Source organism: Montipora capricornis, chromosome 9 (genome assembly GCF_036669925.1).
Source record: "Montipora capricornis isolate CH-2021 chromosome 9, ASM3666992v2, whole genome shotgun sequence".
NCBI lineage: Eukaryota > Metazoa > Cnidaria > Anthozoa > Scleractinia > Acroporidae > Montipora > Montipora capricornis.
In genome coordinates this window covers 19,806,319-19,818,818 of record NC_090891.1, presented here as the reverse complement: position 1 = coordinate 19,818,818, position 12,500 = coordinate 19,806,319, and the positions used below count along the sequence as shown (strand labels likewise).

Sequence of the window (12,500 nt, the reverse complement as noted above, 5' to 3'; positions counted from 1 at the left end):
TGAGAAATTTAGAGAGTTTTTTAACTGGGCTACCCTCATCATTCACCTCTAATCTAGAAGTAAGAACGCTTTCCTGATTCCTGATTCGCTGCAAGACAGAATATTTTGAGGCATCTTTAACATGGACGATTCCCAAACCAGTATCATCATTATGACAATCAACTCTGTTGGCTTTTTGGGTTTGTTGCTGATTTCGCATGTGACTAACACATGAATCAAGGCTAGAGTTGGCTCGCCGTGAGCGCAATGAAGCAGCCGCCATGTTGGGCGTGGCTTCGATGTGAAAGTGTGTTTGGAGTCTTGGTCTGACTGGTGTGGACATGCTTCTACGCACTAAAACTAAAAAAAAACGAAAAAAAACGAGCATCACTTAGTCATTATGCACCCCAGGTCAGAATTAGAAGAACATTACAAACCGTATTCATAAATGGCGGCCAAAAAATTCTTCTTTTGTCTTTGTGCTAATCATCCTCACTAGCCTCACTTTGGAGCAAAGATTCTTTTGAATATTGTTCGTGTAAACGAGGCTAGTGAGGAGGATTAGCATAAACACAAAAGAATAAATCTGCTTAGCCGCCATTTATGAATACGGTCTATTCTTGGATTTCAAATGACGTCACGGCCGCCATGTTGGTGTCCCCAAACAATGAAATTGGTGTCCCGATCCAATCCTCCGGGAATTGAAAGCTATTATCATGCTAACGTCTTCTTTTGTTTTCGTTGAAAAACATGGCTGTTGATCACGTGAGTGAAACCCAAGAATTGCTTTACTTGCAAGATTTTATAGCGGTTACGGAGAGGGGATGCAGCACGTTTTTGACGATAGGGTAAAGCCTAGTTAGGTTCCTTTTTTATTACAAGTCGGTAATCCTTAAAAGGCAGTAATCCATCAACATTGATAATACACAAAAACTAATTGGGGATCAGTAGTGACGCCCTTTTGGGGGCCTACTTATACAAATACCTAAAAAGCAGCCCCGTAAGGGCCTGACCAAACGGCAAATTTTAGGCGACCAAACAACATCAAACGTTGTTTCGTGACCAAACATTTTACCGCTTGGCCGCCACCTTGTTTGGTGCTGTTTGATCGTGTCTGATAAATTTGAAGGCCATCAAACATTCGATCAAACACCTTAACACATCTCTTTTGTTTTATTGTGTTTGATCGGGGCGAAGTTTTGGGCCGTTGGCAAAATCCGGATCGGATCGGATTGACGAAACTCGGACCGGAACAATAGCAAAATTCCCGCTAAAAGCAGACAGTCACCAGACAACGCGCTGAAGAGAGGAGCAGTCGAATTCTCTGCCTTTCTCTTTTGTGTAGTCGTCTCCTCATTTACGATAAGACTCATCGAAATATTCTTCTCCAAGAGGTTATTGTTGATTCCGAAGCGGAATTATGAAAGATACGATGTGAGAAATTGTCCTCAATAAGCGAATTGACTGCGTACGCACTGAACGGTCTTCTTCTTCAAACATGACAAACTGACAACAATTCTCTACTTTACAAAAATTTGGTTTTATCAACGGAGTTGATAATGTAAATTGGCCACCGTACAGAGATTCTAAAAGCTGACGTTTCGAGCGTTAGCCCTTCGTCAGAGCGAATCGAGGGATTATGGGTTACGTGTAGTTTTTATTGTAGAGTAGGAGCAACGCTATTGGTGGTCACATGGCAACGTGAAAAATAGGAATATATTAGTTAAATGAAAAGCGTTCGTTAATACCGTGAGGATTAAGGGTGCCGATTTGAAAGATGAATTTTTGTTCCAGATTCTTGCGGCTTTCCGTCGTACCTAGATGTAGGGAAAGGCCGCAGATAGCCATGTGTTTTTTGGAGTGGTTAGGCAGATTAAAATGGCGAGCGACTGGCTTAGATGCATCCTTGTCATTCTTCTCAACACCGCGAAGGTGTTCGCGGAAACGGTCACCTAGTCGTCTACCTGTCTCGCCAATGTATAATTTATTGCATAACGTACAGGTTATGCAATAAATGACATTTGCGGAGGTACATGTGAGGTACATGGTACATTCCGGAAAATCTTCCGCTTACTGACTCAGAAAATCTGTTCTCAGTAAGGGCCTAAATTTTGTCCCTATTACCAAACGCACCAACGAATTTTCTATGAAGCAAGATGTTGAAAAATTCCTTCGCCGCGTTCAGTTAAAAGCCTTTCTTCACGACAAAGAGGATGATTCGGACACTTCTAATAACGATATTTTTGAAACACTTCTAGTTCGCAAATCCAAATGGACTCCCCCAGAGGGACAATTTGCCTCTTTAGATTTTTTCACCAAAAAATGCCGTCACGACATTCACAAACTTAAATTCAATCGCAACACTAAACCTTTCCTCGGAAGAGTGGGCGGCGCTTAAAAATCTTAGTAAACGCAACGACATAGTTGTCAAATCGGCCGACAAAGGCGGCGCGGTAGTTGTTTGGCGGTCCGACCTTTACCAAAAAGAAGCTTTGCGGCAACTTTCGGATACCTCGTTTTATGCCAAAATCCCTAAAGATCTCACTTCCAAAAATCAAAAACTTGTCAAAGACACCATTCAAAATCTTATAGTTAATCAAGAATTACCGGACACTGCCACTAATCTCATCATCAACACCCCTAGAACTTCGTGCATTTACTTCTTGCCTAAAATTCACAAACCCAACAACCCAGGTGGCCCTATCGTTTCTGCCTGTAGTTGCCCCACCGAACTCATTTCTAGCTACTTACACAGGATTATGACGCCTATCGTCAAATCTTTGCCATCATACATTAAAGACAGCACACACGCACTACAAATTTTCCGCGATTTCAATTTATCCGGCCAAGACAAACTTATTTTCACCATGGACATTACATCTCTATACACAGTCATTCCTAATAGCGAAGGTCTTCAAGCACTTAAACACTTTTTCGATCAACGCACTGTCAAAGAACCTAGCTCGGAAACGCTCCTCCGCCTTGCCGAACTAGTTTTAACGCTTAACTGTTTTTCTTTCTCCGGCAAATATTACACACAATTTAATGGTGTAGCGATGGGCACAAGAATGGGACCTAGCTATGCCAATCTTTTTGTAGGATATGTTGAACACCAACTTTTTAATCAGTACAACGGCCCCAAACCTGAACTCTACGGCCGCTACATCGACTATTGCATCGGCGCTATTTCATCCAGCAGAGAAGAACTCGATCAATTTATAACCTCCGTCAACTCTTTTCATCCGGCTCTTAAATATACCTGAGAAATTTCGGAAACTTCATTGGCTTTCCTAGATATCAAAGTTTCTATTAGAGGCAACGTGCTATGTACTACTGTGCACTACAAACCTACTGATTCACACAGTTATTTGTTGTATTCATCGTCACATCCATCACATGTCAAGAACTCCATTCCTCATTCTCAATTTCTTAGACTTCGACGTCTATGTAGTGATGACTCCGATTTTTCCAGCAAATCAGAGGAGATGTGCCAGTTCTTCGAAAAACGTGGCTATCCTGTCTCTGTGGTCAAAGCGGGCCATCATCGCGCCGAACAATTTGATCGACAGTCATCACTACAAACGTCACAAAAAGATAAGAATGACAGAGTTCCATTCACCCTCACTTTCCATCCTCATAATCACGCAGTCAAAAGCATCATTCTTAGTAATTTTAAATTACTCCAAAATGATCCCGAGACTGGTAGAATCTTTTCGCAACCTCCACTTATTTCATTCAAACGCGACAAAAACGTAGGCAACTTTTTAGTTAGAAGCGCGCTCAAAACTAACGAGCAACCCGGCACTTTCAAATGCGCGCGCTCACGATGCAAAACTTGTCTTTTCATTGTTAACACTAGCAAGACATCGGGACCTAAGCGATCTGTTAAGATCACAGATCGTTTCACATGTACCTCCGCAAATGTCATTTATTGCATAACCTGTACGTTATGCAATAAATTATACATTGGTGAGACAGGTAGACGACTAGGTGACCGTTTCCGCGAACACCTTCGCGATGTTGAGAAGAATGACAAGGATGCATCTAAGCCAGTCGCTCGCCATTTTAATCTGCCTAACCACTCCAAAAAACACATGGCTATCTGCGGCCTTTCCCTACATCTAGGTACGACGGAAAGCCGCAAGAATCTGGAACAAAAATTCATCTTTCAAATCGGCACCCTTAATCCTAACGGTATTAACGAACGCTTTTCATTTAACTAATATATTCCTATTTTTCACGATACCATGTTACCACCAATAGCGTAGCTCCTACTCTGAATTGGATATATGAGTATCCCTTCGGAAGAGACGTCGTGGTAACTGATTTTTGGACAAATACTGAGTTTAATAAGTCTATGTTTTTCGTTTTTGTCAAACTACAAAGGAAACAGAATAACATAAGTTACAAAGTTTTCCAAAACACAACTAACTACAAGAAAAGCCAAGGGATACAAGAAAACTACTTACAATTCTGGTTGCCTTCTCTTCTGATTTTATGAGGCGAGGCACGTATCTATTTATACTCTCACAAAAATATGCGTGATATGTAAAACACGTTTCTTTTCACACGTACCTATTATTCCTTTTATAAGTTCCATCTTTATGCCAAAAATATATGCGTTATGCAAAACATACTCTATTATAAAAACTACACGTTACCCATAATCCCTCGATTCGCTCTGACGAAGGGCTAACGCTCGAAACGTCAGCTTTTAGAATCTCTGTACGGTGGCCAATTTACATTATCAACTCCGTTGATAAAACCAAATTTTTGCATACTACTTCCCCACCGACGCAGCACCACAGTTTCTTTAGAAACTACCCCCTCAATTCTCTACTTTACCCCAGTCCCTGACAATTATTGTACAATAGCCTGGTTTCGCAACAGAACAGCCAATCCACTACCTCTGAAATGACGATTATCAACAATTTCTTATTTTCTCGACATTGACTGTTATCGTCAATTTAGGACCTTTAGCGCTTGATAGGGATTATTGGAAATGTATATCTAATTTTAAAATCTTAACCCTAATGCCTGAACTCGCAGGACTCGAACCTGGGAATGTTCGATTAATAACCATTTCATTTTAACCACTAGACTACCACATCGCTAACTGCCAGAACATGTTTTTTAACATGTCAATATTTTTTTCTCCCGAATGCCGCTGCAAACGTGTATTATCACCCACTAAGAAACAAGTATAAACAGGTGAAAATTTCGTTTACCAATTGCAAACCTCAAGAGGAAGCTAACCATTTTGAAATCAAGCACTAGACTTAACCACTACTCAGCAATTATTTTATTAAATTTATACTAATTAGTGTTGGTATATAATCGGTACAATTGTCTGCCAGTTGGTCTTTAGTGGTTAAGTGGATAAAAACCCTTCCTTCAAAGTGGGTGCTCTGGGTTCAAATCCTGTCCAGGAATGCAACTTTAATTTTTTTTTTCATCTGCTACCACAAGTCCTGGGACAGAGTAATCTAAATTGACAATAACAGTCAATCCAGAGAAAATTAGGAATTGTCGATAATCATCATTTCAGAGGTAGAGGACATGTAGAATGGAAAGGGAATGTCAGTTGACAAAGGGAGAGCTCACAGAATAGTTTGGATTCTACTCTAATATCAGGGGCACCCAACGAAAATATAGGTCAAAACCACTTAAACATAACATTGTTAAACGTATTTTGGTATTTTTATGGTAGATATAGGCATATTTTTATCCCCTGGAAATTTTTCATCTGTTCGGATTTCTTAGCTGAAAGTCTAGTGATCCGAAAATTATAGGTATCAAAAGTTACCTTTTCGAAAATTTCAGCCAGAAAAAAGGCTCCCGAAAATTCTAGGTGACCTTTTTAGAGTAAAAATCCTTTAAAAATGGTGGAATTATACCTTTTTGTAGATGTTCGAAAATCCTAGGACAGGCAGGCAAGCAAGAAATTTTACAACAAATGTTCCGAAAATTCTAGATCTCAAATCGTCTTCCGAGCAGATATTTTCCGAAATTGACGTTGGGTGCCCCTGTAATATGACCTAATATCGCTATTCTTGCTGCGTGTGCCGTCGTCAACTGAATTCCCAATCTGTTTCTAAATCAGGCCACTGTGCAATCATGTATTTCCCATGGGTATGCTTGGCATTCACCCATTTAGCTATTTATACCACCACTTTGGCCTGTGACATTCAGTTGAAGCCACTCAGCCATCTATGTTGCTTTGCTCGGGGAAGATTTTCATTTCTCCTTTGGCGTTGTTTACATTTTTTGTCCAATATGGATGCCAGATTTTTTCCCACCAAAACACAAGTCATCCCCAGTTTCCTATCACAATGTATCATGGCTGGCCACAAAAAACCGAAGGAAGGCAATGTGGCTATATGGTTTGGGTGCTTGTCTTGAGACCCCAGGATCCTGAACACTGGCTGAAGTTGTTCCTGGTAAACCAGACTGGATCAATTTCTTGGCTGCACTTGTAGTAAATAGCCAGGTGGTCTAATTTTGATTTGATTGCCTCCAGCCAGTTGAGATGTTTTTGTAGTTGTTTTGTTCAATGACTCTGAAAAGCCCTTGTGGGCAGTGCCCAATTAAGTAATAACAAGAATAATTTTTTGAGCAGTTTTCACACGACTGTCGAAAGGAATTACGCAATTGCAATTGGTACGCTTCGTGATTGGCTTAAAAATCTTGTGCCACTTTATCAACGAAATTGAAAAGGAAAAGGAAAACCAATCACGACTTGCACACAATTTTTCCCATGCTTTGAGCAAGTTATATGGAATTGCTATGAGTTTGGATTGGTTTGCTGCGATGTTTACACCTGCTGTGATTGGTCAAAGTGATTACTCTGTTATTTGTTTTATGACTGACTCAATTGAAAACCTCTCTATTGTTAAGTTTAATTACCTTTGTTTCTCTGATAGTGAGTGTAGGGAACTAACACATCTTTTCCATCAAACTGAAAGAAGTATGATTATGAAATTAGTAAAGAATAAAGTGTATTTTCTCTTTGAATGAACAGATTGGGAGAGGTCTTAAAATCCATTAGCCTACGCCACAGACGAAACCAAACCTCTGGTTAGATCTGTCTGCAAACCAGTGCAGAAATCCTTGTTCTCGGCCCAACAATGCACCAGGATTTGAGCACACGCCATGATTGGTCTGTTAAGAAAAACAATAATTGTTCGACAAGACCAGTAATAGCCAATCAGGTTAAAGGGAAATTTGAAATGCACTTCCACTTGTTTGATGAGTCCATTGGGGTCCAGAACAAGGATCTCGGCCCTGCTTTGCAGACATTACTAACCAGTGTTACAATACGTCTGCAATGCAGGCTAGAAATCCATGAAAACAAAGGATTTGAGTGCTTTTTAGTTTCAGTTCAAATTAGCACACTTTTTGTAACTTTAAGCCCTAGGCATACAATATTCCCTCTGGCCTCAAAATAGGATCTGTGAACAACACACTTTCAGAACCCTACAACTGGACACACATCTCCGGATAAGCAACCCAATTCACGGAAAGTTCTCTACTCTGCACCGAGAGGTTTTCTCCGGGTACTACTCCGGTTTTCCCTCTCCTCAAAAACCAACATTTGACTTGTTGTGTTAATTGTTAATTTCACTTTACAGTGTCCCCAATTAGTGCTCCAGCGCTAAATCTACTAGACACTTAAATAAAGTTCCTTTCCTTTTTTTCTCCTTTTATGTAACATGAGTGATGACTGCAGTACACTGTAGTTACAAACCTTCCGTTGTTCTTGTTCAAATGCCCAAACATAAACCAGCATTCTGCCTCCTGGTCTTAGTATCCTGTACAGTTCTTCAAGGGCTTTGACACGTCTCTTCTCTGAAGCAAAATGATGAATGACACCAACTGATATAATAGCATCGAAACAACCGTCTCTGAAAGGTAGGCTTTGGTTGTCACAAGCCACTACATTGTGACCTCTTTGTGCCGCAATCTCTGTAAATTCCACACAGCTGTCTGATCCAACAACAAAGGACTCCGGGGCAAGACCCAGGTATTTTCCAGTTCCACATCCTAAAATAACATAGGAAAATGTATTTATTACCAGAAAAAAAACAAAACAAATGGAGCTGGACAGGTGTGAGATAGTGCTTAATAGGTGACAGGCAGCAGAAGACGATGGAGAGAGGTGGGAAGGGAGGGTGGGAAGTGGGTCGACTCTGATCTGACATCCATCTCCAACATCGCTTACTGATAATTCAAGCACGACACAAGGGCATGAAAAATTTCACTGCAGGGCAAAAACTTTGTGCCTTAAAAAAGGTATTTTAAATTGTAAATATAAAATCTTGACCATAAGTGGCATTTCTCTGAAAACATGAGCTTTAATTACTGGAATTTATGAAGCCTTAGGTCGTGTTCTATTGGAATCAATCATTTTTAGCTGGTTGGGTTGATTGGATTGGTTGGGTTTTTAAGTGTTTTATTCAGAAAAAAGCATTTTCAGTTGGTTTGGTTGATCAACTTTTTCAAACGGCATCAAACTAGGTTGAGATGGTTGAAAAAGCATTAGCTGCGACTGCTGTTGTTTACGCAGGCCATTTAAAGTTTGCAGCAGGCTCCTACCGTGTTGTTTTCCCTCAACTTGTCAACGCTGAGAAGTCTGGTAATAGCTATTCCCAGGAGTTACCACGTTTCAACCAAAAATGGTTGGAAAAGTGTTCTATTGGGAAACCTCAACCGTTTCAACCTAAACCAGTTGCGGGGCTCTGTTAGGGGTAAATTCCAACAAGCGACATGGCCTTGAACCGGCGACATGATAGCCACGAACTGGCGACGACCGACAGACTATTACGACGAATTAGCGAAAGCGACACAAATGTCAAGACTGACCGACAGCGAATTTCAGAATTGTGAATGTTCTGAGGACTGCGGAACATTTGCGCGTACACAGTTCCTCGTAATTACTTAATAATGATCATTGTTAACAATAATGGCCAATTATGGCAAATAAGGGTCCAATAAAGGCGAACAGAAATACATCTCATTTTACTGCTGTTTTGATCGTTCATTTCATGTGATTGACGTATTCAGTGCATCACTCCCTTTGAGGACTTTTCCGCTTTGTGTATCATGTTCTCCCCGCATGACCCACGTGCGCACTCCATCAGTCTGTCACAGAGATACTTTTTTCTCTATTGATCGCGTTCATCTCGGTGTTCCAAATCGTAAGCGAGTTATTGAAACACATCACTATCAGAGTCATAAGCTAGTCGTCGGAGTGCCGAACTTGTGCACGGTCAGAGTCACGTGACGGGTCTGTTCAACATCAGAGACCGCGCTATTGTTTAACCCTTTGAAGTTTGCCGAGTTTCATAACGAGTCCCCTCTACTAACTATGATTTTTCACAGACCTTTTGTAAACGCATTCCTTGCGGATAATGAATGGTCGATAATGTCTGTTAGCGACTCTGCGCACACTTTGTTATCAAACTGTTTACTTGACAATTTACTGAAGGAAAAAAAGAAAAACGGAGCACATACATTTGATTATAAGGAAGGGTAGAAATAGAAAATCAAAGGAAGGCGAATTCAGAAAAACATGACACTTACAAGATCTGTGCGGCTCTCTGAATTACAGAAACGGTTTTGCATACAACATGGACAAACTTATATATGAAAACTAAACAATACCAGGGAAACTGACACAAAGAACAATACGAGCCTTAAAGGGTGTTAACGAGGTAGTGTTACAAAGATAGAAAAAAACAGACGAGGCTTAATTACGGACTAGGAAAACTATAATAGGAATAACAAAGAAAGAAGAAAACAAATGAAAACTAATTACACGGAAATTCGTGGCTACAATGCCCTTCCTCCTGGGTTGTTCTAGTTACAGAAAAGCACAGTCTGACAACTAAATCAGAGTTGAACTCAGAAGAAACATTAGACTCTTGCACTACCAGAATTTTAGAAACGCTATTATAGCTCGATTGCTTTGCCAGATTAGGCCTTTATTCACTTGTATAGTTTACTAGGTGGAATTTCATTGACTTCAACAACTATTCCAAGTAGTCTGAATAGGTATTAAACATTGAAAAAGGTCTCAAAACCCTGGGCTTAAAAGTACTAAAGATAGAGGCCATATGTTCCGTTGGCGTCGTTCCAGCGAATGGGGATTGTCAGAGGGGCAACAAGCTAAAATTTATTAATGAAATTCCGACAAGCGACACAAGAATGTTCCGAAATAGCGACATAGCTAGCTGTGAAATTCAGACGGAGGACATGGGCACCCCCCCTAACAGGGCCTCAGTTGCGGTTGAAACGGTTGATCCCAATGGAACAAAACCTTAGCTGCAAGTTTGCTATCTATTGATCATGTGACAATTTGTTACAAATGGCCCATTGTCAGTGAACTACCATTTTCCAAGCTTGGATCCTTCAACAAGATTTTGGTAGATTTTTGATGTAGTATCAGTTTACAAATTTATTTTTGCTGACGACAGAGGTGATCTTGCTTTCACTTCAAATAAACTCGTTTGAATTTTAGGATTTCACAGACTGCCTTTCTTTTGTTATGTAACAGGAATTGTTCTTCTCTGGACTTCTTGCAAGGTAGAGTCAAGAATTTGAACTAAAGTATCATATGAACGGAAATTTTAGGTGCATATATATTTTCTTTGGAATTCCCTTTACATTACATGACTTCGCACAATTCAAACGATGTTTCAGGTTATTTATTGCATAATCTACAAACAATCCTTTGTCTACGTACTGCATACGTACTGCGCCAAGTGGGTAGATATTTGATTCAATATTTGTCAGTTTTTTTTACAAGTTTTCAATGAAAGCGATTAATCTGACTTACCCACATCAGCGATCAGGCTTCCCGCTGGCAAAGAGAGAAGGAATTCCTCCACCCGAGGCCAAGCTTTGGGTCGATATGAAAGAAAATGAGGTGCTATTTTCTCGTAAACATTGCGGACGTGATGTTTTTCTAACTCTTCCGGAGAAGCAAACTTGTTCATTTAAAAACGGCTGGCTATTATTATTCCTTAAAACAGCTCTTTCCACGAGGATCTTCGTCCAGTCTGTTGAAAAAAAAAAACCACATCAGTTGGAAACACTGTCGAATTTTAACCTAAAAAGCAGCGTGACTTAAAAAACACTCAAGGCGGAAAAAAAACACAACTTTCAAGATGCCGTGACGTACTTTAGCAGCCAAACTGATGAGGCAGAACAGGGAAGTACAAGATACGAGACTTCGATTATCATAAAAAACAATTCGTCACCGAAATATTCTGCGGTTTAAGTCTTAGCTGCGTTTAGCCGCGAGAGACAGCTGTGATTTTCGTCACAACTAAAAACCAAAAAACCTTACACAGAACTTAAAAACCCAAGGTTTCGTGCAACAAGTTAATTGGATCATAATATGATTTTCCAAACTTTTCCAGTGCAATTAGTCTTGGGCTGTGGATCATTCGATAAAGAATTCATTGATCATGAAAGAACAGCAAGCACCGACAATGTTCTATTCGCTTCTGGCTTTTCATTGTGTCGACCGAATCACTACATTATTCTCAAAATTAATTTGCAAAAGAAAGCAGAAACATCGTCAACAAACAACCGTGACAGCTTCAAAGCTATTGTGTCGTGGAAGAGTGGTTTGTCGTTGTGAAAAATACATATAAACGAAGGCATCAAGCTGCTTACCACTCATACGGTTGAAGCCGCTTCCAAGCAACGCTGACTGCCTAACAATCTCTCACGACCTCTTCAGCGAGTCAAAATGTATCTGATATCGCTTTTCTCCCATCAAAGCACCAGCTGTTGCACTAGGGAAAAGCCATCTATTTATGAAACGACAAATATTTGCATATCAATGATATTAAAGCGATTTCCTCTGAAAGGGACATATTTGGCGTCACGTGTGAAATGAATGGCGCACACACGCGCGTTTAAAAAGCGTGGTCTATCTGTTGCCGGGCAGCGACAACGAGAAATTGCAGCGAAATATTTCTCTTGATCCCATTCATTCAACCATGGCAACGTCGACACGTGAACAATTCGTGAACTGATTGTGAAGCGTCTGTTCCTTTCTTTTTTTTTCACGATTCTTGAAACAAAGGATAACACAAAAAGCAAGCATGCTTTAGAGGGATATTTTATTTCAAGGGAATTTCTCCTTGGAATATTACAGAAGGAAAGAAAAGGTACATTTGTCTCTTGTTTGAACTTCATACGAGGATGGCATTACCCAAATGAGCCAAGAACCTTCTACAAGAGGAATCCTGATGAGAGGTGGACTTTAGGGGCCTTTCATTTATTAGCGCATTGGGGGAGGGGGGGGGGGGGGCAAAATTACATGGAAAGTTCCTGTCCTTGAAACATTACCCAATCCCCCTCTATAGCAATGGCAACAATCACATAGGCCCCCTCCTTTATCCAGGATTATATCTTAACGCCCCCCCACCCCCCTCTCTTTACTCATACATGAAAGCCACCCAACTTACATGTGAAAGCAGAACAGCTAAGCTAGTTCATCGAAAGCA

General features: G+C 40.4%; 1 protein-coding gene across 2 annotated transcripts in view; it reads right to left on the bottom strand.

The window, feature by feature from the left end:
* The window catches only part of LOC138015621 (probable tRNA methyltransferase 9B), a 13,750-nt gene extending 1,757 nt beyond the window's left edge, over positions 1–11,993 (bottom strand). Inside the window, exons 1-5 of one of the 2 annotated variants that reach the window (XM_068862706.1) lie at positions 11,662–11,993; positions 10,817–11,039; positions 7,727–8,022; positions 6,886–6,937; positions 1–339 (exon numbers count right to left, since the gene is read on the bottom strand). The exon at positions 1–339 is cut by the window's left edge and continues 1,757 nt beyond it. In XM_068862706.1, the coding sequence (XP_068718807.1) occupies positions 1–339; positions 6,886–6,937; positions 7,727–8,022; positions 10,817–10,976 (847 nt within the window). In that variant the 5' untranslated portion in view covers positions 10,977–11,039; positions 11,662–11,993. Of the gene's footprint in view, positions 340–6,885; positions 6,938–7,726; positions 8,023–10,816; positions 11,040–11,161; positions 11,625–11,661 lie in introns of those variants that run through there. The other variant, XM_068862707.1, reaches the window with a different exon arrangement.
* Positions 11,994–12,500: the final 507 nt, after the last annotated feature.